Source organism: Oenanthe melanoleuca, chromosome 1, assembly GCF_029582105.1.
Source record: "Oenanthe melanoleuca isolate GR-GAL-2019-014 chromosome 1, OMel1.0, whole genome shotgun sequence".
Classification (NCBI taxonomy): domain Eukaryota; kingdom Metazoa; phylum Chordata; class Aves; order Passeriformes; family Muscicapidae; genus Oenanthe; species Oenanthe melanoleuca.
Window position 1 is genome coordinate 103334591 of NC_079333.1, and position 24072 is coordinate 103358662.

The window sequence follows — 24072 nt, forward strand, 5'->3', positions numbered from 1 at the left end:
GCTAATTGCTGAAAAGAAAAATAGCAGTGAATTTTGCACTGGTTTTCACAGTTCTGCTTGAAAACCCACAGCTCTTTCCTTCTTTCCTAACCACAGTGGGTGTTGTGCTGCTGGACAGGACCAGAAAATATTCAGCACCATATTCTGCAGGAAAAACACTTATAAAAGCTATTCAACAGTGATAATATAATAGCTCTGACTTACTAAAAACAGTCCTTACCTCCAGGAAGAGCATGCTCATTTACACAGATAGTTTTACAAAATAAGACTGCATGGCAGGAAATCATAAATAATTGTAGAGATTCTAAACATATATATGCATTACAAAGTCAGTGACACTGGCAAGCAAAGTTATAACTCAAGTTATGACTCTGAGCCCTAAAATCTCTATATTCAAAATTTCTTTTGTTTTCATCTTTAGAAGGAACTTGTTAGTTTGGTGAAGCATGGAGCTGGTTTCAGATGCTACTTCTCTGTTTTTAAAATTTGGAGCCATTCTTTTAATCCCACTTGACATTTTATCCTTTTCATTTTTTCATAACACCCCTCTAAGAAAAAGGCAACATATTTCAATGTTGCAACATTTCTCAATTATGTCCAACATGACTTTCTGAATGTTCAATCTACCATTCTTTGGTTTCTAAAGCATTGCAGTTTTACTGTCAATTACCTTTCTCCTAAGCTATATAGGGGGATTGAATTATTTCCGAGGCTATTTCTGATGATAGAAGGAAACTAAAATTCTTAAAGATCTCATTTGAGACAAAGATGAACCACCACCATGGTGTATGACATGATCTTCTTACATACCAAAAGGTTTAGCATGCAGACTCCCTTCCAAATATGGAATTACATACTTGCTTACAGTAAAATTCATGGCTTATAACTATTTAAGGGTTCAAACTAACTTCTTTCACAAAATCTGTGTCATTTCTAACTCAACAAAATCTTTGTATAATCTTCCAAATTAGTGAAATGTAGTTAATATTGTGCAGTAACTACTGGTTCCCCTTCTGATGGCTCTCCAATAATGAATTAACAACATTTGCTAAAGGTTTTCAATCTTGGAAATGTATTATTATTTTAGATCTATGCAAGTATGCAGTATGGGCTTTGATCAAGATATCACACTTGAATTAAGGTAAACATATTGTTCTTTTTATCTATTTTAACTGTAAATAGTGCCAAAAATGTAATAAGGTCATTTAACAAGATCTATTTTACAAAAAAAAATGTTTGGAGTGGCATTGACTTTTTACCTTCTAATTCCCTGTTGGCAGAGTTCTTAAACTATTGGATACACACTTCCTCCTACTGCAATCTAAGAAATTCTGATCCAAAAATTGATTTTAGCCAGCTTGATTCCAGCTTTGCTTTTCTTCATAAATCTAAGCACTGTCATTTCTTCAGGGAACCAGCTACTCTCACCCTGAGGAAAGCTACCACCATGGCTAAAATACTGCTGTTTGCTCAGACAATGATGTCAGAATTTTCAGATGAGACCAGTGGTTTGCCCAGGAGCACCAGCTGGGGACTTCTGTCACAATATTAGGTTTTCTAAGAGCCTGTAAATCCTCCTGTGTTTCCTCATTAGTGCAACAAATACACTGAATCAGTTGGCACTGTCTTCCTACTGAACACAGATTTGTTTTTATGCTATCAGCTGGTTATCTCAGCTTCCCTTTCTGGATGTTCTTTACCTCACCACCTCTCTGAATTAACTACAAAAGCCTCATTTATTTTTCTGCATCATCTTGACATTTCTACTTCCTCATATAACTATTAACCATCCTAGAAAAAAAAAATATATCAAAAAGGTTGTGTACACTGTGGTATGATATAATTTCTGACTTTACACTGATTATTCTCCTCTTTCAATTATATGTTAATTACCCTTTGATGAATAAATAAGCATGAACTAAAATAACTAGTTCCTTACTGTGATGTAGTCAATTTACTACATTTCTTACTATAATGTATTTTATTCACTACATTTTTGTAGTGAATATAATGCAATTAATATTCTAAATTTTTCAGATATATTAATTCACATTTCAACTTTTAAAGTAATTTGAGTAGTTGCCAACTGGCCAGTTCTGAGCCTTTGTTATGAGACCATGATGGAGATCAGAACATCAGATCTGTGTGTGCAGAGTTGGTTCTTCCCCCCAGCTGTTATTCTGCTCTTCTACAGTGCAATCCAAAGAATCTCCTAAAAAACTCAACAAAGCCATTGACTTTTTTTGGTTCACCTCTACACTAATTATGACACTAACACATTTTTATTAACTTGACAATGGAAGAGTTTCAACTAGGATTTAAATACCCTGCCACACATGACATGTTCCAGCCTTCAGTGCTACATCTACAACTTCTACTGCCTGTTTGTCCTGTAGTCTTTCACCAATCTTGCTTCTAATACTGCCATAACTATTGCTGCCATCTTCCTAAAAACTTACCCTAAAATGTTTGACAGCAGTTAAATTCTATTTCTATTAAAGCATCTGTAACAGAGACTTCTCAGAAAAAAGAGATTTTTTTTTTATTCCAGAATAGAAACATTCTACAAATTTGCATGAAGTTTCCCCCGAGACTCCTTTTCTCCAGATTTCAGCTCTCTCAATGGCTCAAGTTGTTTTGTTGTTGTGAGGTTTTTTTAAGAAATGCAACCTAGAGTGTTTTACAGGTTTAAATAAAGCATTTTTTAAAAATCAACAAGACTTCAGTATAAAATTTGAGATACTAGAATAATTAGATACAACAGAGTGACCAAAGATGGCCAGATAACTCTGAAAGGTAATGCACAGCTGCTCATTGATGAGGGACACCATTACCTGAAATCTCCCTCTGGCTGTCTGAGGAGGGAACACAAGAAAAGAGATGTGATATGAGTGACACAATTTGAACACAGATGAGTGCTGGATGAGAAATGAAGGGAGAAATGGGAAGGGAACACAAATTCAGGATCTGTCAGATAAACAGACTAAATTAATTTGACTTTTAAAGCAAGTCTCCCGTGCTTGTGTGCCTTTGAGAAAACAAACCAACCAATGGCAAGTAGAAAGCTAATATGGTTTGAGCTAATATTTAGAACTTGGGTAGTGACAAGAAAGGTGAAGTTGATCAATAGTAGAAAGGAAAGAAATATCATTTTCTGAATCTTTTAAGGAAAACCTTAAAAATAAAGATTATCTTAGCGAAAGAATACAGTCACCATTAAGACTATTACCTGTTGTCTGAAATGTAGGGTATTGGGTTGATGACGTATTCAAATTAACTCTGGCTGAAGCTAACACTGGAATAGAGAACTTTTTAGGAACTTGAAAGAACTGTTTCATGCTCACTTCTACACTGTAATCCACGTACTTCAGCTCTGAGGGGTGCTTCCGAGGATTCAGAAGTGCACGTCTCTGCAAGTGAAGCAATAATGTGAACAATCATAGAAAATTTTCAATTTAAGAAATGCAAAACTGCACAGGCTAAATTCTAAAACTCAATTGGTAATGAAGAAACCTACATAACAATTCTGAGTGATCCTTCCAAATAAAAACTGACTTGTAAGGTATTTTTAGACATCATGCATCTGAAACATTTGTTTAAGAAAAATGCATTTTGAAATTTACAGTAAAACCACATCCTACCCAGAAAAAAAACTCTGCTGGCCTTTATGCATATGCAGGAAAGGCAAGAAAAGGAGAAAAACAAAACCATAAAAATATTTTGTATCAGTGGTAGAAAGATGTTTTTTTTTTCTACTTCATAAAGTTGCTGAGTAATAAGAAGCATGAAAAAGAAAACTTATTTTGCTTTTTGGCAAGGGATAACTATTAGCTAAGTGATATTTCAATCCTGAAAATATATTTTAGAAATTTGGACATTTAGAATCAATTCTAGAGACAAGTTAACTCTTCCTCTTGGTAAAAAGCAGCATGAAACATATTACAAAAGGATTAACATAGTATATTAATGAAAGATCAATATAGGTATCTGAACCTCTTAATGAACTTAATTTGACTCCTGTAGGACAACATTACAAAAATACTGCAATGATTTAATACACTACTTGCTCAAAATTGCCATTTTCAATCCAATGACACACTATAATTGCAATGCTCAAGAGTAATTGTAAGCTGAACAAATTTTAAACCTAGTAATGTCTTTTTTACAGACAAGGCTTTGAATTAATGACTGTTGTGAATTATCTTGAAGCAAATCTAGGGCAGAGATAAATATGGAAATAGTCATGTTTTGCTAAGAAAACTGGTTTATTCTCAAAGTCTTTTGCTTTAAAATACTGCCAGGACTGCAGGTATCACAGCACCTATTTTCAGTAGGCCAAGGAATTCAAATCCATTGTGGGAATTCAAAAACTCAATTTAAAAAGAAAAGCAATTGTTCTTAAAGATCACCATTAGATGTAAGATTGTCAAATTACTGTTTAAATCAACTAGGCTAGGGTTCTGCTTTGGGTTGGTGGTGGGGATTTTTTGGTTTGCTTTTTTTCCCCCTTTTCTAATACAAATCTCACATTTCCTTGCTGGTTTTAGAAAGCAGACCCACACTCTGACATTGCTTTCTTTTGACCATTAATCTATCCTTCCATAGTGTCAATATAGTGTTAAACAAAAAGTACATATGGACTTTGGGAACCTGTTAAGATTTAGATGTTAATAAAAGGTTTTTGGCACAATAAATATAGAAACAGATAATTATTCAAAATTCTCACTCTATAAAGAGCAACTGGAAAGATGCATTTGACTAAAAAAATCACATCAAACCAAATTGTTAGGACAGTTATTATAGTACTGTATTTGCTCAACTTGTGCAAATATAACTTAAAAAAGGAACAGGAATAATTGTTATGTGAGTTGAAAATCTGAGCTCACTATTCACTCATTTATATTATGTAAGACTGGACTCTGACATTACTCCCTCTCAAATGCACACAAAATGAATTAAAAAATCAATAGGTACAAATAATTCAATTGCCATATTAATTGGAAGTTCCACTATTCTCTGATAGGAATGAAATGCCAGAATACCTTGCAGTGGGGAAAAAAAATTAATTCTAATTTTTAATGGGAAGTTCCTAACCAAAAGAATTACATACATTTACCTGTTTAAATTTGACTTGATCTTCTGCATAATCAAATGTAAATTTATACCTACTAATGATTTTCATAACTAGATTATTTTCCAATACTGAAATAAAAATCCAACATGATTACACAATTTTGCTAAATTTTAATTGACAAAATAATTGTAAGATAACCTTTCCTGGAGCACTGAACACATTTGAATCATAATTATCTTGGAGAAATGTCTTCCTATTTAAAAACTCACTGAAAGACTTTATTTTAAGATCTTTGTTCCTGTTTTCTCATTTTTAAATATATTTTAGGAAAAAAACCCCAGTTGGTTAGTATTACATAGTCTATGAACATTTCCTGGCATCTTGTAAACAAGTAAAGGATGAAAACCTTTTTAATGAGAGACCTAGTGGAAAAATAAAATCCTGCCACCATACACAAGACTAAACTTTGCTGCTCCATAGGCTAACATTTCCAAGAGAAAACATCAACACAATTCAGATGAATGTTGCAACTGCTCCAATTTTCAGTATTTTTGTGGGTAGTGAGAGTTAAATAGAATTTAATATTTTTTAACTCTCATGATCAATGCAGATCTAAGGCCTCTCTGTTAAAAAAGACAGATTCCAAGAACTTTTACTTCATCAGCCTGATGGTTCATGATAGTCCAAGTGTAGATGTCTTATTAGCAGCTAAGAATAGCATTTGCATTCAGTTCCCTGGATTAATTACTTTCTAGGAATATTTTTTTTTAAATGAATGGAGAGTATATAAAGCATCAGAACTAAACTTGATCTTTTTCAAGGACTTTTTGATTTTCCAAGGAATTTTCTTAGATGTACCATCTGCACTCTCTATGTGTGAAGGGTGGCAGATTCTGTCATAGGGTTCTGAGGCACCTCTCCCCTTCCTTGCATGTTACTGTTCTTCAAATCCTAATTTAGCACCATTTCTTCCTTCTAGAAATTTACTTCTAAAACTATTTCTCATGAATAAAGAAAAGAATTATCTCAGTCTCTCAGCACCCCTGTGATCAATTGTGTTTGATAATCCTATATCAAAAGCTAAATGATGTAATATAATAGATATTGGTCTCACTTGAAAATTCAGCAAATTGAAATATGACCACAGGTCCCTTTTCTGAAAAGTTCATTCCACTCAAACGTATCTAATGCAATTTTTTATTTTCAGTACCTTCTCTGCTCAAGGATAACATGGCTCTTCCTCAAAAAAACCCCACACCATTTTTTTAAAAAAGCAAATTCTTTGTTTTTTTTTATTTACCTTTAGCCTACAACATGTGCCTCACAGAACTTCATGAGCCTAAATCATTCATTGAACCATGGGCACTGTAGATGGGCTTTTTTTTTCCTTTTTTGCCTTCTTTTTTGTGTGTGGGGAAAGGGCAGGATTTAGACCACTTAAAATCCTGCTTAAGCTCCAATTTTCACTGCAAAACACCAAGCCCTCTCAAAAAACATTTTTTCAGTGAATATTACCAGAATTTCTATGTTGTCACCTTTAAACAGATAGTTGGCAGGCATTTATTACAAAAAGTTTTAGTAATATGTTTCATAATTTTGTTTGCATAGTGAATATTTTTCATGTGTAAATTCTTTTCTATGCCAGTAGCAGGACCTCTCCCCTGTATTTGTCATAAGCAAGTATAAGAACTTTATGTACATGGAACAAAATACTTCTTTCTGCACATTTATCTCATTTCTTACATGATAATTCATTCAGTGCTAGCATCCACCTTTATAGGTTTTATAAAATAATTAAGCTAATTATCCTCCACTCTTCCAAGAAACGTGGTTTTAGAACTCACATTGCATTTTAGCACATCTAGAGGTGCAAGGACTGTTCCTATCATGTTCTGTCTTGATCCCATCCACAACTTCAGAGCAGTTGGACTTTTCATCAAGTATTTGCTAAATGACTGTGGTATTAAGGGACTTGAATTATGAAAACTCAATAAACGTTGCCACAGCAGTGGACTAGCCATAATCCCAAAGGAGACTATACTTGAGTGAAGATAACACAATTACAATTGTTTTCCCACTCCAAACACACAACAGATTAAAGTTATGATGCAAGTCTCCCTCATTTTATTTGTTTTATATTACTTTTCAAACAAAAGGCATTAATTTAGCAACATTTAACCACAAGGGAAAATTCTTTTCCTCTTAGCACTGGGAACCATACTGGGGGAACTGCCTAACTGGAAAACTGGAATAACAGTGCTGCCCAGCATTTGGTCTGAGGCCAGGTACCATTAGGAAAGAGAAATTAAAGCCCAGAGTGTGGCTATCATCCTCAGAAGGCTGTACTTGAATTCTTCATGAGGAAAAACCTTGTCTATTTGCAGTATTATTATTACAAATTTATTCACAAGTAATAATAATTTATTCATAAGTAAATAGATTGTTTAATGGACAACATTGGGAGGACTTTTTGTTTCTAGATGTTGAAATCTAGGGAAAATACAAAATACAGGCTGGAAGGACACATAAGAGGGGAGCTATATCTTATTAGAAAAACTTGTGGTTTTTCAAAACTATTTTGCATTTGATTTTTTAAAAACTATTTTGCAAGACAAGGAAAAGTTTGTCCTGCTCCTTCATTTATTCTCAAGGTCTATTGGTTTGGGAAAAAAAATCCACTTCTTACAAAAATATGTATAATGAAGGTTACTAACAGAGATATCTATTACATAGAATATGAAAGCTTTTTTATAATGGGTATTTTACAGAAGTAAAAGTAAAATGTGAGTGCTTAATGGCAGTCAAGTTTTCTTAAAGAAAGGATATCATAATAGCATGGGGTGACAAAGTAGCTTCAGAATGAACATATAAAATATTGCAGTATGTGAGGGGGAATTGGGATTAGCAACTGTCAGACTACAGATGTGTGAAAAAACCATAACCACACTATTTCCTGCAACATAAAAACAATTCAGTCCTGCAAATCAAGGACAACTAAATTTCATTGCAGCACCAGATAATTGTGTTTCTCACCTCTACTTTGGACAGCCCCAATAAGGCAGTTGCAACTCGAACGCTGCTGCTCTGCAGGGTCCCAGTTATCAGTCTCCTTTCATACTCAATAGCTGACATCTGCTGCTGAGCAGCAAGAGCCAGGGCCCTCTCTCTTGACTCATTGATCAGTGGGATCCTCAGATGTTCCTTCAGAGTCTGACCAAGCCCACATTTCAAATATAAAACTGGCTGTACTGTGCTTGCATCTGTACAAAAAACCAAATAAATGAAAGAGCAAAATAAAACCACACACCACATTTATCAGCTGGTGGAACTGCAGAGAGTATTTAGAATTTCTAATCTCCAAAGAAAAGAATACAAAATTCCTTCAGTGTTTAGTTCCATGCTATTAATCTAGTACATGCCATTTATTACCTATAATACTTTATTTTTCAACATAATAGGGAAGTAAAAATTAGCAGACTGAAATGCAACCCAAAATTTAGCTAATACAGCTAAGAAATACCTAATAAATTAGCTAATAAGTCCCAGACTCCAGTGTTACTGCTATTATGGCAGAATTAAAAGTTTACCAAAGTCTTTCTGCTACCTACACAACACAGCCACACTTTTACCCCTCTAGGTGATGTTACATCCCCTCTAAAAAAAAACACCAGAAATTATTTCAAGTTGCAGCTACACTGTTTCTGAAATAGGACTGACAGGAGTTTATCCCTGTCTGTTTGAACACAAAAGCATTGGAATATCTGTCAAATCACATCACTGCACAAAAAACTCGTGTTTTAAAGCTAGAAAAATTCTAGATAAACATGACTTGTCCAGGTTCATATGGCTAGCAACCTATATTTAGAAGGACAAAATAAGAAAAATTATGAAAAGTATTTATGTAGATTATGTTGAAAACAATACAAGATGAAGGTTGCCAACAGCTGATGCTCTGAAGATCTGAAGAGAATGGACTGGCAAACATTAGAAGAAATATTCATTATAATGTATTTTTTACACTTCACTCTAAACAACTCTTTTTAACCACATGTATTTAATTATTTCTAAGAAAAATCCATAGAAATAAAAGAATATTTACAAAAAAATTATTTGCTCAATTTTACTCTTCTCCCTTCTATTCACTGTACCTTCTGAGTTATTGGTAGCACGCAAAACATTTGGACTGTCCAGTGCAGGCAGCTCTGAAGGCAGAGGTAAATCACCTATTCCCTCAATCAGGTATACAAAGTCTCCAATCTGAAACACAAGGGCACACATCCACACACTTCAGAGAGCAACTCATGAAAAACAGAAGGCAAAGTATTACAGCTAACAGCAAAAATATCTTAGTAATATCTAAGATCTCTTCTGTGCAATAATTAGCATATTCAGGAGAACTGTTTTTTTAAATTATACCTAAATATAAGAAAATTATTTTAAGCCATGCACTGATAATCAAGTAACTTTAATTGATAATATTCAATCTGAAAAGTAAAGAAATTTCAAAAATCAGAATCCTTTCAAACTCCTCAATATAATTTAACTGAGTAATAAACCATAAATACCATAAAACCCATAAATACGGCAAAAAATTTGAATTCTAACTAACTACTACAGTTACATATAATTAAACATGTTCATGAGCAACCTTCATTACTCTTCACCATTTTTAATTCTTTAAAAAAATGCTTACAATAGTTTTGAGCCAGAAATATTTCTCAAGAAAGCAAAAATAATGGAAGTCAAGGGAGGTTCGCATGATGTACAAATTCCCCTTTAAAAAATAAATAAAACTTAATTATTTCATTATAAAACTGAAAATTTACAGAAGTTGGAAATAAATATAAACATGACCTAGAACAAAGAAAGACAGTCATTTTTCATAGGGGAAAGGATAACTTAACTAGCAGAGAAGTAACACTTTGAATTATAGATGGAATGAAAAAAATAAGGTTAAAATGAAAGACAGAAGAGTATTTTTGCAGAAAACTCACTAAAAGTACTCCAAATTAAAGTCCACAATCAGAATGGCCCAAATTAAAAAGATATCTAAGTTAGGTACCATACATCTATCTGAACTAGGCAGAAGATTTAACATATAAACTGCATATATTGCTCTGACAATTTCTTTGTGTTTACCACAAAATTTTTTCAGACAATTTGCCTTCAACTGATTGCAAGATAAAGAATTAAATGTCTCTGCAATAACTGATATAATTTGCACATTCAGTCTCCCTTTATTTCCACAAACCATGTTCTGTAAAACTCTGCCATAAAAAATACGTATTCTTTTATTCTTCATCCCAGATATGAAGAAAATAATTTATTTATATAATTTATTGCATCTGCCAACCAACACAATGTTTTCCTTTTAATACTGCTCAATAGCATAAGAAAACCATATTTTTCCTTTGCCTTCATTTGCAGTTTCCTCAGATATTTATGTTAAGGCTGAAAACACTGCAATTATACTTCTGACCCAGCAGAAGGAAAGCTATTCAACTTTGATAGTATTTTCTCCCTTTCCTTGATTCAAGAGCTCACACAAATCTTCCTTGAGAAGAATTAAAGAAACCTCCAGCAAAATTGGATTTTCACACACAAATAGCCACTCCTAGGAACCAATTTAAACAGTAATTATTCCTGTTTGACACAGAGATTTGGCTCCTTAAAGGCCCTCAACAAGCACACAGAACATACAACTAATTTTATGAAGGTGCTGCTTGCTGGGATGCCATTCTGCTATCAGCTACTTTTCCTGTCCTTGCTGATATCAATATCCTTACAGGAAGAAACAAACTTCCCCAATTTCCTCTTTGCTTTGAAGAAAGGGGTTTTGATCTCCACAGAATGCAAATCCTGTTTTCTTTCCACTGAGGCTTTTTCCTGATGCTTTGGAACAGAATGGGTATTTCAATGAACTTTGAGAGTTTAGATTGGATGGCTGTGGTTTTATTGCTTTATATTTCCATTTTCCATCAGCTGCAAACAGGACAGCATCAACACTGTGTAGGGTTTACTGTTAATGAAAATAGTTAATAAAAGAGCTTTTAAAATATCTATCCAATCCCATTGTTATCTGATCTTTCAAAAGAATGTAGGGCTACTAGGAATTTTCAATTGCCCATGTAAGCCAGTAAGTAAGAGCAATAGATGGCAAAATATTCTTTCAATAAACAATTTACTTTTATACTAGACACTTAGCTGCAAAAGCCTGAACTGACACTCTTAAACTATGATTTAATATATTACTATCATTAAAATTTTCATGTTGTTCATATTTAAATTACCTCCCAGAAACAAAGATATATTTTTAAAAAGCAACACAATTATTCTTAACAGTATATAATATCTTCTATGAAAAGATCTATGCTAAAATCTGAAAAATGTCCATTTCAATTTTTCTTAAAGAACAATGAAATACTGAAACAAATCCTTGAGAAATGTGCTAAATGGCTTGTGCTGCCATTTCAAACCTTAGAAAAGTTAACATAAAAGATTATCTCAAAATAAGGAACATCCTTGAGGCCAAAAGGCTTGAATCAGTGTATCCTCTTGCTGTTATTACAGATATAAAGCTGCTGCAGTGATGGATAGGATTCCAAATCAGATTCAAGTCCAGTGATTTAAATCTCAGTTCCTTTTTCATTGATTGTAATGAAGGAGCAGACATATCCTGATTATTATTTTGGTCTATTCATCAAAAAGAGTAGGAAAGGTAGGTAGGAAAAAAATCACAGAAATGCTATATTAAATTATTTATTAGATTTTATATATACCACAAGTCCATATTTGAATGATACAAAACTCCTCATTGTTTAAAGTCATTTGATCATCACACAGCATGGTGGCTGCACTTCTTTGTCAGTTAGCTAATGGTATGATTCAAATATTGCAGCCATATACAAAACATTCAAGAAAGTCAAATCCTTCCTGTGCTATTACTATACTGCCCTAAAATCATATTAGCTATCTTGCAGTTTCATCTTCTCACAAATTATGCATTTTTTTTTAAAGTAGATGGACATAATTTTTCTAACCTGAGGTTCTGCATACAAAAAATTTTGCACTTTGAGGACCCTTTAAATGCATCACACCTATTCAGCTAAGCTGGAAGGACCAAGTGTTCCAGAAAAAGTTACCATACAGGACTCAACAGCAGCTTCTCTGAGGCATTAATGCTTCCTGCTGTGAAAAGGCCAACTAAACCTTTGATAAGAACAGTGCTAGGTGTCTAAATTTATTTCTACATCACCACTGGAAGCAACACTGGGGCTGTCAGAAATGTACTTTTCCTTTCCACCTGAATTATGACTGTCCTCCAGCTCTGACCACATCTCTTCAATTAACACTCTTTCCTTAACCTGTCTAAATTTCCCTTCTTTCACTCTATTATTTAACTTTCAGGCTCTATTCCTTGTATGTCATGAGCCTACTCTTCTCAGCCAGGGTGTGTACTTCTGCTTCCAATAAAGATACAACAAACATGTAAATTGTCAATAGCAGAGATCTAAAAGGTGTAAAATCCTAACAGGCAGAAGGAGATTCTTCTCAGATTTACTCCCAGACATCAGTAGGCCAGGTTCTTCTTTGTCTAGAGACTGCATCTAGATATTTAATTGAATTAAACTGATGGACCTAAAATTCCTTTATGAATGTACTGCTGTTGATGTGTACTAATAATTTCTCTCTGTGAATGATGCTGAGCTCTGGACTGAATTTCCACAGAACCATCCACAAAGATTGCTAACCTCTGACTGGGGGACATTAATTCATCCTCTTTGTGGGTGATTCCCTGCTGTCAATAAGGTGTGAGCTCACTATTTCAATGTATGTTCAACAGAAAAACCCTCTTCTATCTCTGCTAATTTTCAAGAAAATTAAGAGAACTGTACACTCTTTAAGACATCCTGTCATCTGGTTTGTTTTCTTTTAAAAATAGCCAGTATTTTCAAATACTGGACAAAGTCAGAAAGACAGACTTGGGCATCATCATATTAGTCTTATTTTCCTTTATGAGCAAGATAAAAAAAATTTGGCAGGCCAGGTGGCATAACCAAAGTCATGTTTAAGCAATAAAAACCCCAACAAACACAGACACTAGCAGGAGTTCCATGTTCTATAGAATGGAAAAATATGGAAGCTGAGAGTGTGCAGGAGAAAAAGTCATTTCTTTTTAGATGCATTGCTACAAATCATCAAAACGTGGCAGAGAGAAAGGCAGAGACATGAAACTGCACAGAGGGGAAGCTGAAACACAGAGGCAGTGTTATGAAAGGAGAATTCAAGCCTTGAGATCAGCCACACAAAAAAGATTATAGAAAGAATAGGGTTTTGAAAAAAATTGACAGCCAGAGACAGAACACAGCAGACAGGTTAAAGAGGTGAAAAGACGGACTAAAGACACAGAAATAAAATTAAGATAAAGGATTATAGGAACATAAAAAAGCTGGATTGCAAGGTTGTAAGTTCTGAAATTTGATCAGATCTTGGTAATTTGATTGAATTTCAATTAAGTATATATAGCAAAACCCAGGCTACATGAGTCAAAAGAGACAGAGAGGTTGTAGAGTCAGTATTCATATACAGTCTTTTCTGAATGGAACTTGATTGAGAGAAAAGTTTAAAAAGAGACAGCAAGGAAAATTGTAATTCTACTTTGACAGCACACCCTAAATACAGTGACGAATACAGAGAGAAATACAGAACAATAAAGTCTTTATCCATTCCCTTCCTATGCATTATTCTTGCACCCACGTCAAGACAAATTATTTAAATTTCTTTTCTCTTCTGAAGCTCAGATGCCTAGAAAAGCCACCAAAATAACATTCCTTGCAGTATTATTTTTCATTACTTAGTTTTAAAGTGAGAAGTTGCCTGAAGTATTTCATATAATTCTGTGTAAAAGAACAGTAAACAGTTGCCCTTGATCAGGATCCCCAAGCCCCTTTTCACAGCACTGCTCCTATTTACCCTATTCACACATAACTGGCAAAAGTCCTGATTCTTACCTGCCATGATAAACACAGAACACACACTTTATTCTTACCTTTTCATTAACCAGAATGACAGCGCAGTAACGCTTTTCCTGATGAAAGGGAAGGAAGTGAATATCTATGGCTGCAGAACCTTTCCCTTTCAAGAACAGTGTTTCCAATGGACTGAAGAACTCATGCAGGAGCCCAGACTGATCAGCTACTAAAATAAATTTAAATGGATGTTTAGATACAACAGTACAGGTTGTAAAATAAAGTAGTTGCCTGACTTTAAAAAAAAAAAAGGATACTGTATTCAACCTCCTGCAGCAATCAGTATTTAAGGCACACCTGTAATCAGTGTTTACAGTTACAGTTGGGTAGATGTGCTGCAATATTGCACACTGTATTATTTAAATACATTTTTCTAATTTCCTGTGTTCTTATTCTGTGCACTGAAACAAAACTGGGGAAAACAGACAGTTCTCACCATTAAAAAGTCCTTAAGGAGTTACAGTCTCTAAGAAAAGGTCTACTCATATCAGAAGTATAATTTACTGTTATTTAGACAAAGAATCTCACTCTCAGAGCAGCTACTATGTCTGAAATCCTCTAAAATAGGCAAAACCTAAACACTGGCAACACAGGGTTTTTTTCACTGTTTCCACAAAAGTATTACACTGAGAAAGAATCTTAAGATTGAATCTGACAGAGTCTGACTTTCTCACTGCATGTTTTTCATCTGCTAAACACATTTTGACACTCTAGAATCAGACCTTCAAGCTTTGCTGGCTGGCCTTCTAGGCAGGACAACAGACTTAAGAATATATGTGAAAGTGAAAACAACAGAAATGAGTGAGATCACATAAGAAAATGATGCCAAACTCTGGCCAAATAGATAGAACAGGGATGGGACACCCACAACTTCTCTGAGCAACCTGTTCCAGTGCCTCACCACCCTCATAGTAAGAATTTCTTCCTCATATCTAATCTAAACCTGCCTTCCTTCAGTTTAAAACATCACCTCTTGTTCTATCCTATATACCCTTGTAAAAAGTCCCTCTCCAGCTCTCCTGCAACTCCTCCAGGTACTGGAAAGCCACAATAAGATCACCCTGGAACCTTCTCTTCTCCAGGCTGAATTTTTGACTGTGATGCACAATTTAAGGCAAACATTTTATGAAAACTATAAATAATAGTTACTGAGCATATCCATAAATAATATTTATTGAACGTACTTAGATGTCAAAACCTTGCTTCTGTACATAATCTATTTTCTACTGTAGTAAGATATAAGGTGTTGCACAGGTACTTACAGCAAGTCTCTTTCTTTGAATCTTCAGGCAGTGCACCATTTTTTGAATGTAATACGCTATTTTCAGAACTAAAAGAAAAAAAATTAAAGTAATATTCTAAAGTTGGACATTTCTATTACCAATAGACAGCTTAGTTCCCCTTTTTATTAATAAATACTGGAAAAGCAAAAATTTTCAACACTAAAAAACCCCCACCAAAATAGACCCCTACATTTTGGAACCATTTTCCAATCAAAAATGTTAAAAATCAGCTTATCCACTTGAGGTGACAACTGAAATGACCTATATTAACTAACATTGCAGTTAATCAGTCAGAAGAAACCTAATGTAATCAAGGCTTTGTCTAAGAAAGGAGGAAGGGATGACTCTTAACCTAACCACCTGAACTCCGTTCATTACAATATTGCTTTTCAAGTGTATTTGAAAAGAACAGATACACTTGAGAAAAACAGCTTCGAATAAAATCTCCTTTGAATTCCCATCCCCCCAAGGCAAACTGTGCTTCTCACCATCATATTTTCTTAATGTGACTTTATGTAGTTTTCTGTTCTTCACAATTCCTACCATTGTTGACAGGTGTTAAAATTGTGCAGTTACATTTACATAAGGAAAGTTTTGCTTAATTTGCAACAAGCACAGAGCTCAAAGATGCTGAAAACAATACTATAATGTTTCTCAAAAAATACTGCAAATTTCAGCTCAAGATTCAGATTTAAAATTATCCACACATAAAAGTCATTCCCCCGGCAGTAAAATTTGATGAACCAGCATACAGCAAACAATTACTACATACAGTGTTTGATGTTGTGTCTCTCTTAAAATAAATAGTTAATCTTCCTGAGCTAAGAAAAAATCACAACCTTAAATAAATAGACTTGCAAAATTCTGAGAATATGTTACCCTGGAGATTCGTTTTAATGCCTGTACTTAAAGACCATTTTTCAGAAAGGAAATGATCTCTGAGTATATGCATACAATATACTATTTATAGTGTACTTTACAAATAAGTAAAAGAAGCATACTGTACTTTACAATATGTATCTCATGTTAAAAAATACAAATTTTATATAAAGCATCATTTTTCTCAATGCTCTAACTTTGAATGAGAATGCCAAGTCATGCTTGCAAAAATAGAGACTACAGAAGAAGAATCACTGTAAAAGTATGAAAGAGCTGTATAAAAAAAATAATAAGAATAGTACAACCAAATGCATAACATTTTTTCACGGGTGAGAATTATACATTGAGTAAGTCCTCTTTTCAGATCTGAACAACTCAGAAACTCATTAGACTGATTTAACACAGTATTGAACTTCTCTCAATACCAATTTTTTTCTTACTTCAGTGAACAAAGCACTTGCAGGTAAGTGATGGGCAAAGAAAACAAACCTGTGTTGTGGAAGACATGAACACTGTGTCTCATTCTTCCATAACAAAAAGAAATAGCACCTTGTTCAATAATAAAACTGAAAGGAATAAAGTTCAGAAGGTATAAGAAGCTTGGTTATGTTCAAAGTCTGGTTCAATACATTCTCCTTCAATACACAGAGAAATAAGGAAAAGGATTAGGCAGAAGAGCTTAAAGCTGCCATAAAATAAGTCTACACAGACTGCTCACTGCACCTGGTTCAGACAAATCCCTGGGATCAGCAGAGAATGTGGAATTAATGGCACAAAAGCAGCCCTGTGGAGGAGCACTCAGGCATATTGGTAAATGAAAGATTACAGATGAGCTGACAGTGTCCACTCGCAGCCCAGAGAGCCAAATGTGTCCTGGGCTGCATCCAAAGCAGGGGAGAGAGGGGACTGTGCCCCTTTGCTCTGCTCTGCTCTGCTGAGACCCCACCTGCAGTGCTGCCTCCAGCTTGGGGGTCCCCAGCACAGCAAAGACAGAAACTGCTACAGGAGAGCCACAGAAGTGGTCAGAGTGCATTTAAATATGCCAGGGCAGAGGGAGCTGGGGATGGGGGAAGAGGAGACCAGCTCATAAGAGAGAGAGATCAAGCAACTTCTCCAACTCATTTGGTTTGGGGATTTTTTTTGCTAACAAAGCAAGATAATTCTACTGTTCATTAAATGAACAATAGTTCAAGATTATGTACAGATGAGCGTGGGTTAATGAGGGCACCTTTCAGTTGTCTGGTTGAGGTGTGAATATTCTCAGTTCATTCTTGCTGTAGTTTATTCTAAACACTTCAGATTAAAATCACAGCCTGGATAGGGAGGGACCTTAAAAATTCCAACCCACTTCCATACTTTTGCACCAGGAAGAGTAGTTGTCAGATACCAGTTCCAACATAACACCACAAAGCCACTGGACTTGCCATGTTATCATGTGTGTCAAAAATCCAGACCAAAAGGAAAATCATCTCTGCAGTCAACACAGAGAGTGTGCATATATCATCATCATGGCATATGAGCTATCCATATATCAAGGTGTGTCTTTACTCTTCATTCCAGGCTCCAAACAAGCCAGTAACTCTGTTTTCTATCCAACAGATTCTCAGGGGAAAAAAAAAAAAAATTTACTTTCCTATCTGTATTTGGAATAGAATTTAGGAGACGATTCTATATATTACCAAGGGTGGAGGGGAAGTGCCAGACACCATCAGTAAATCTTAAATTCACAAAGCAGCATCTCAATTAGTGAACTTTAGGATGTTTAGCAAGCAAACATCTTATTAGAGAGAAGGAATAAAACAAACTGCTTAGAGATGCATTGAAAATACTGAAACACTTGAACACAAAATTCATATCTAAGATACCAGTTTCCACACTCTGTGGAACAGGTTGTGATCTCAGAACAAAGAGGATGACAGAAACTAAAACAGAGAGCTGCCCAAAAGAGGTAGTAAGGCTTAGAGTAGATGGATTTCTTTTACATCAAATATTACCCAGAATTGTAATGACTCCTGATAACATATTTGCAAACTGTATTTTCTGAAACAGGCATTAATGGTGTATCTCATATTACACAGAGGCACCATTTTTAGATCCTAATTTTTTCTTTATTCTTCCAGTAAGTAAATACAGGTATTCTGCATAACATAATTATTTCCTTGGCACATGATACAGTTTAGAAAAAAAAAGTGTAAGAAAGAAATTCAAAAATCTGAAATTGTTTGGAATTCCTGACATCATCTCCAGTTTAAAAAAAAAGGTGTAACTAATTGAACAGTAAGAAGCTATACACAATGCAGAGCTTGATTTGAAATTCACTCATTATTTTTTCCTTTTTTTTTGGTTTAGAATACATTTTTTTAATGTAACAGTATTTATCAACATTCATAGCTTGTTTTGCAAATCCGTCTGTGCAATCATGAGCCAGTCTTATGGACACTGTACTGTATATGATAATCTGCTTAGTCGTGGTTTTAGAATAAGTGAAATATTTCTATTAGTGAAACATTGGTATATCTTTACCACTTCCTAGCTTTACAATAGGAAATCTATAAAGGAAAAGTTAGCTATTAAATGTAACCTTGAACTTTTACTGTCATTTGATATTTCTTTCCTAATGGACATCATTTAAAAATACCAACATGCCTGAAAGCTATGGGTGTTTTTACATTACACAAAATTTCTGGGCTATGTTGTGTCTTCTCTCCACTGGTTTTCCTTCTCCCACAGGGAGCAGACCATGCTGGCACACAGATGTAGACCAAAGATAATAACTGAAGTGTCAAGGGCTTGGAAAAGCATGGAGAAGTGGATAATTCGTAAAAGTCATGTCCCAGTATACTTAAAAGAAAAACTATGTCAGCTGGATACAAAAAAAAAAAAAAAAAAAAAAGAAAAAAAAAAAAAAAAGTACCATGTTTCCCACCAAACATCATCTAGTTCTGCATGAATAAAGTCTTGTCTGCAACCACTGAAGGACATGGGCTGCAGTTAGAGTTTTGGGTTAGACAGTGCTGTCCCAGCAAGGACATAGTTCCTCGGGCTCTAGCTCCAGACTGGGATTGTTCCAGGCACATTGTGATGAACCCACAGCACAGTGACCAAATGACCTGGTCTCCTCTCTGGCCTGAATGACACCATTGTGGGCACTGTGACACTGCCAGAGGGGAAAGCTGGGAGGTAAAAGGGTCACCTGCCAGGCAAAGCTTCTCACAGTGAGGATTAAAGTGGATCTGACATATCTGGAGGCACAGGATGAGGATGCAGAAGGAGCTCTGAGCCCGGTTGCCTGTGCTGGGATGATTAAGCTGTCATTTGCATGCCTTGCTGCTGACATCAGTCTTGCAGACACAATTACCCAAAGGGCAAGCTCTGACTTTACAGCAGTGTTACACTTACAGAGCACTTAGAGAAATTGGCCCTCAATTTGTACACAGCATTTTCTAGATTTACCAAAAGAATGAAAATGATTGAAGGCAAAATCTTCTTACTTATCAGTTATGAAATACACACATGCTGGTTTTTTTAAACACAAATTGCAGAAGTTGTTCCATTCAAGAAAACATCTTCTGAAAAAGGGCATTTAAGTTGCTACTGTTATCATACATGATAGAATTATCTAAACACAGCAAATCAGTACTGGAAATTTCTAAAGACCTAAGATGCTCTGAAATCAATTTTTTTAAGAATAAGATCTGGATGTGTGCAAAATTACACTATTTAGACTGATTGTCTGGGGATAAGTTAAGTTGAAATATGCAAGATGATTAAAAAAACCTTTTCTATATCAACAATTATTATACACTTATTAAATTTACTAGAAAGTGTAATATAAATTACACTTCAAAAAACTATTTTCAGTTAAAACGTGTATTTTTTAATAATAAAATGTTCATCATTTTTCTGATTTTAATTTTTTTCTTTTTTTTTTTTAATTTTTTAAAAAGGAATTTGAAGAACAGTCTGCATCTCATGACATGGCTGTGGAACATCCCTATGACTACAATTCAACCTACAGTATTGACAAGGTAGTAGTTCATTATATTTCCCAATACTCCTTGAATATGTGTTTCAGGATTTTGAATGTTTACATGAGCTTTAAAAATTACATGTCCCAAACTGTGGAAAATAATTTAAATTATTAAATAATGAATTACTGAATTACTAAAGAATTTCATTTTTTTTTAGACCTGTTTATGATTTTTTTGCAGTACTGTCCTGGTTTCAGTTGGGTAGAATTCATTCTTTTTTCTTAGTAGTTGGCAAAACACTCTGTTTTAGAATAGGATGAGAATAATGTTGATAACACTCTTGATATTTTAGTTGCTGCTGAGCAGTGCTTACTCAAAGCCAAGGATTTTCCAGCCTCCCATCTCTGCCAGGGAGCAGATCCACAAGACTCTGTGAGGGAGCAAGGCCAGGGTGGCCAGGCTGGAGTGGCCAAAGGGACATCTCAGAACATCAGGCTCAGCATGAAACCAGGCACAGCTGGCAGGAGGGCCTCCCACTGCTCAGGGACTGGCTGGGACACACACTGGTTGGGACTGGTTGGGCATCTTCTGTGATATTTCCATGTCCTAAACTGTAATTCTTTACAACAGGTAGCACACAGCTATGCACAAACCGATAGTAGTAATAGAAATGCATGATCCAATATATTATAGTTAGCAATTGTTATCTGGAACTTACCTAAACTTTTGGTCTTGCTTTACTTGCCTGGCTTGATACATTTTCTCTGGGTGCACTAAACAGTGTGTGGATTCCAGCAAAATTATCCTGGAGTATGACAAGAATGCAAAATAACTGCTTTTTTAACTTGCAGAATGAAGATGAAACTCAATTTATTCTAACTTCTAAATGCAGGCTCAGTAAAGAAGCTTATTATTTTCAATTAAAGATACTTCAAAAGTACTTGTTGTGGTTTAACCCCAGTTTTTCTGTAAAAATCTTCTCCCTTGGTATGAAACTAGCATATCCTAGTGTTATTTGCAAGTAAATACTATACCCCCTTATGAAACACTAGATTTTTCAAAACACTGAAAGCTTGATTCAAAGAATTTTAACTTTAGATTACTGGTTCAAATGTCACCCAAATTGATAATGACTTAACATAGTTGTCAAGTAGCTTTTTAATTATATAAAATTAAATTACATAAAAGTAAATTCCTTCGTGACTTTACTGATAATTTCCAAGGCGGTTGTACAAATCATAAGACTAATTCAACTTCACTGACCACCTCAAGGACTTCAAAATAAAAGACAGAAGCTAATTAAACTCATATGACTCTTACACACAAGGCTTGGAGCAGTTGAAACAGTCCTGTTACAGGATTGTTATTGTTATTATTACTGTTTGTATATATCAATCCTATTCTGTGGGGGGAAGAGAAATTTAATTTGCAGTTTCCAAAACATGCATATTCATGTTGCATAAAAAACCAAATGTCAAAAATGTTGTGAAAGATGGTTCTTCCAAATAAATGAATGAGATGAACCAATGCTTAGTTTTAAAGACCAAAAAGAAAATATGGAGTCAGATCAAATAAATAGATTTTAAAGCGGTACAACAATCTGTTTTCTTTGTACTAAGGAAAGCAATATTTATAACTGCAGTTGTTGCAGCTATGATGAATACATATTAAAAATTAGACTAACTGATAATGATGCAAGCCCCAAGGCAAAAGCTTTTTTTTTTTTGCTTTGCATGCTTAATAACTTAAACAGCAGGATAAAGCAGATTAGGGAAAAAATAACCAACCATTAATTAACATGGCTTGTTTCTCTTTGTAATTCTGCTGGACCTCAGCCAAACATAAAAATACAAGCAAGGTTCACGAACTCTGTTTGATTAGAGCTCCAGCTTTACTGCTTCTACTGAGACAAATTTCAATTAAGGTTTATTTATCTTCTTTATTCATTATGATAGCTTCTACTTCATAGTGCTTGTAATAATTTTGGGAATGTAAATCCCTATCATTTAACCTCCAGGTTTTACATTTTTAAGAAGAAAATTATGGAAGAGAGTGGATAGCATGATCACTTAAGACTTGTCTTTGGATCACTGAATATGTCACACCTGAATATGCCATCCATTTTGAAGGGATTAGTAATATTTAGGTTAAGTTTCTTCAGTTCATAACATGGGGATCTGCACTTCATTGTACCCTAAAAGAGAACAAAAAACACAAGGCCAAGAATCAAGTTATCATCGTTTATTCCTTCTTATCTTTATATGTCCTCTATTTTTTCTCTTGCCCCAACCTTCCTTTCTAACAGAGTCAGGGGAGCTAAAAAAGAGAGAGGATCACACCAACACCATTTGAGTTCAGAAGTCTATCCAGATGTGCTCAATGAATGTGGATTACAAACACAGGCCTACCTACCCTGACTGGGACATATCTGACAACTACAGAGTCTCTGTGGTTAAAAAGCACAAATAAATATAGAAACATCTAACAAAAGCTTGTGGTCCAACTATATGTGACATCTGAAATCATTAGGCTGAAGCACATAAACACCCCCATAACACAATTTCCAGCAACATTCAGATGCAGAAGGGGCTCCAGATTTATTTTCAGAGCAACCAGTGCTAATTTTTACAATTTTTTCAGGATCCAAGTGTGATTTATGTCCATAGGAATCTTACATATTCCTCTAGGGTTTTTGCTGCATGTACATAGTTTAATGTGGGAAATCTGAAAATTCATAGGTCAAAGGGGAATGCTGATGGCAGTTCACATTTTCATTCTTATCTCACTTCCCTTTTGTTTGATATAATTTACAGAACAACATTTTTTTTGTGACAATATTATTCATACACATGTAAACTTACAAGAGGTTCAATATTCTTAACTTCAGATTTCAGAGAGAATGTCAGTGTGGCACCATTTACTCCATCAACTTTATTTGCAATCAGTATCAATACTGCTTCAGCAGGGTGCAGGAAACGAATTGTGAATTCCACATTTATAAAGCCTTCTCTCCTATGGAAAAAAAAAAATGCACAAAACCAGGGCTCAGAAATTGCTCAGAAATACAATTTCAGGAGCACATTTCAGAGTCTTTGTAAGGGAAGGGTCCTAGAAAAGAAAGCAATTTGTTTCCTCTGAAATACTTTGTTGTAGTACAAACTTCTGCCTAAGAGTAGCTTAAAACATTCTAATAAAAGAACTATATAGATAAAGAAGAATACTAAATTCTTTTTGCTTTTACATCAGCACATAGCTTAATTTTTCTTCACATATGCATATTACCACAGGAAGTTCTCTTACATTACAGCATCATCCTAAGTTAAAAACTGATCCAATTTATGCTTCTCTACCTTAATAGATTTTTTCTGAGTTAAGCAGTCAGCCTGTCATGCATTTTGTGGGGCAGATCTAGAAAGTCTTAATCAAACTATCATTGAAGAGTGAGAAAGAAATTAGTTAAAAACCCTTCAGAATAATTAGTAAAGCTGAGTAATTAAGAGGGAGAATAAACAAAGTTCTCTTATAGAAGCAACATCTTCCCTCTAATGGGAAAACTGGAGAAGACCACATAGACTAGGCACAAATTTAGACTTTATCTGCATCAGTCCTTCAATGAAGCAAGGACAATAAAAAAACTAATGCCTGAAGCTGTCACTTTGAAGCTCTCAAAATGTCTCTCTGGTTTTGAGATTAGTCTTAAGAAGGCAAGAAGTCTCCAATTGTCAATTCTGAATATTTATGATGAAATCCTCGAAATTCTGTAAACCTGGTTCTTACAGCTTTCAAGTTCCTCCTGCAGAGCCCCCAGACAGTTCAATTTATAATACTGAAGACTT

General features: G+C 34.7%; 1 protein-coding gene across 1 annotated transcript in view; it reads right to left on the minus strand.

Moving 5' to 3' along the window:
- The window catches only part of CFAP47 (cilia and flagella associated protein 47), a 256706-nt gene that overhangs the window by 148261 nt on the left and 84373 nt on the right, over nucleotides 1-24072 (minus strand). Inside the window, 8 exon segments of the mRNA XM_056491982.1 lie at nucleotides 3230-3410; nucleotides 8108-8334; nucleotides 9223-9331; nucleotides 14124-14269; nucleotides 15366-15433; nucleotides 20955-21041; nucleotides 22342-22430; nucleotides 22784-22960. Of these exon segments, the coding sequence (XP_056347957.1) occupies nucleotides 3230-3410; nucleotides 8108-8334; nucleotides 9223-9331; nucleotides 14124-14269; nucleotides 15366-15433; nucleotides 20955-21041; nucleotides 22342-22430; nucleotides 22784-22960 (1084 nt within the window).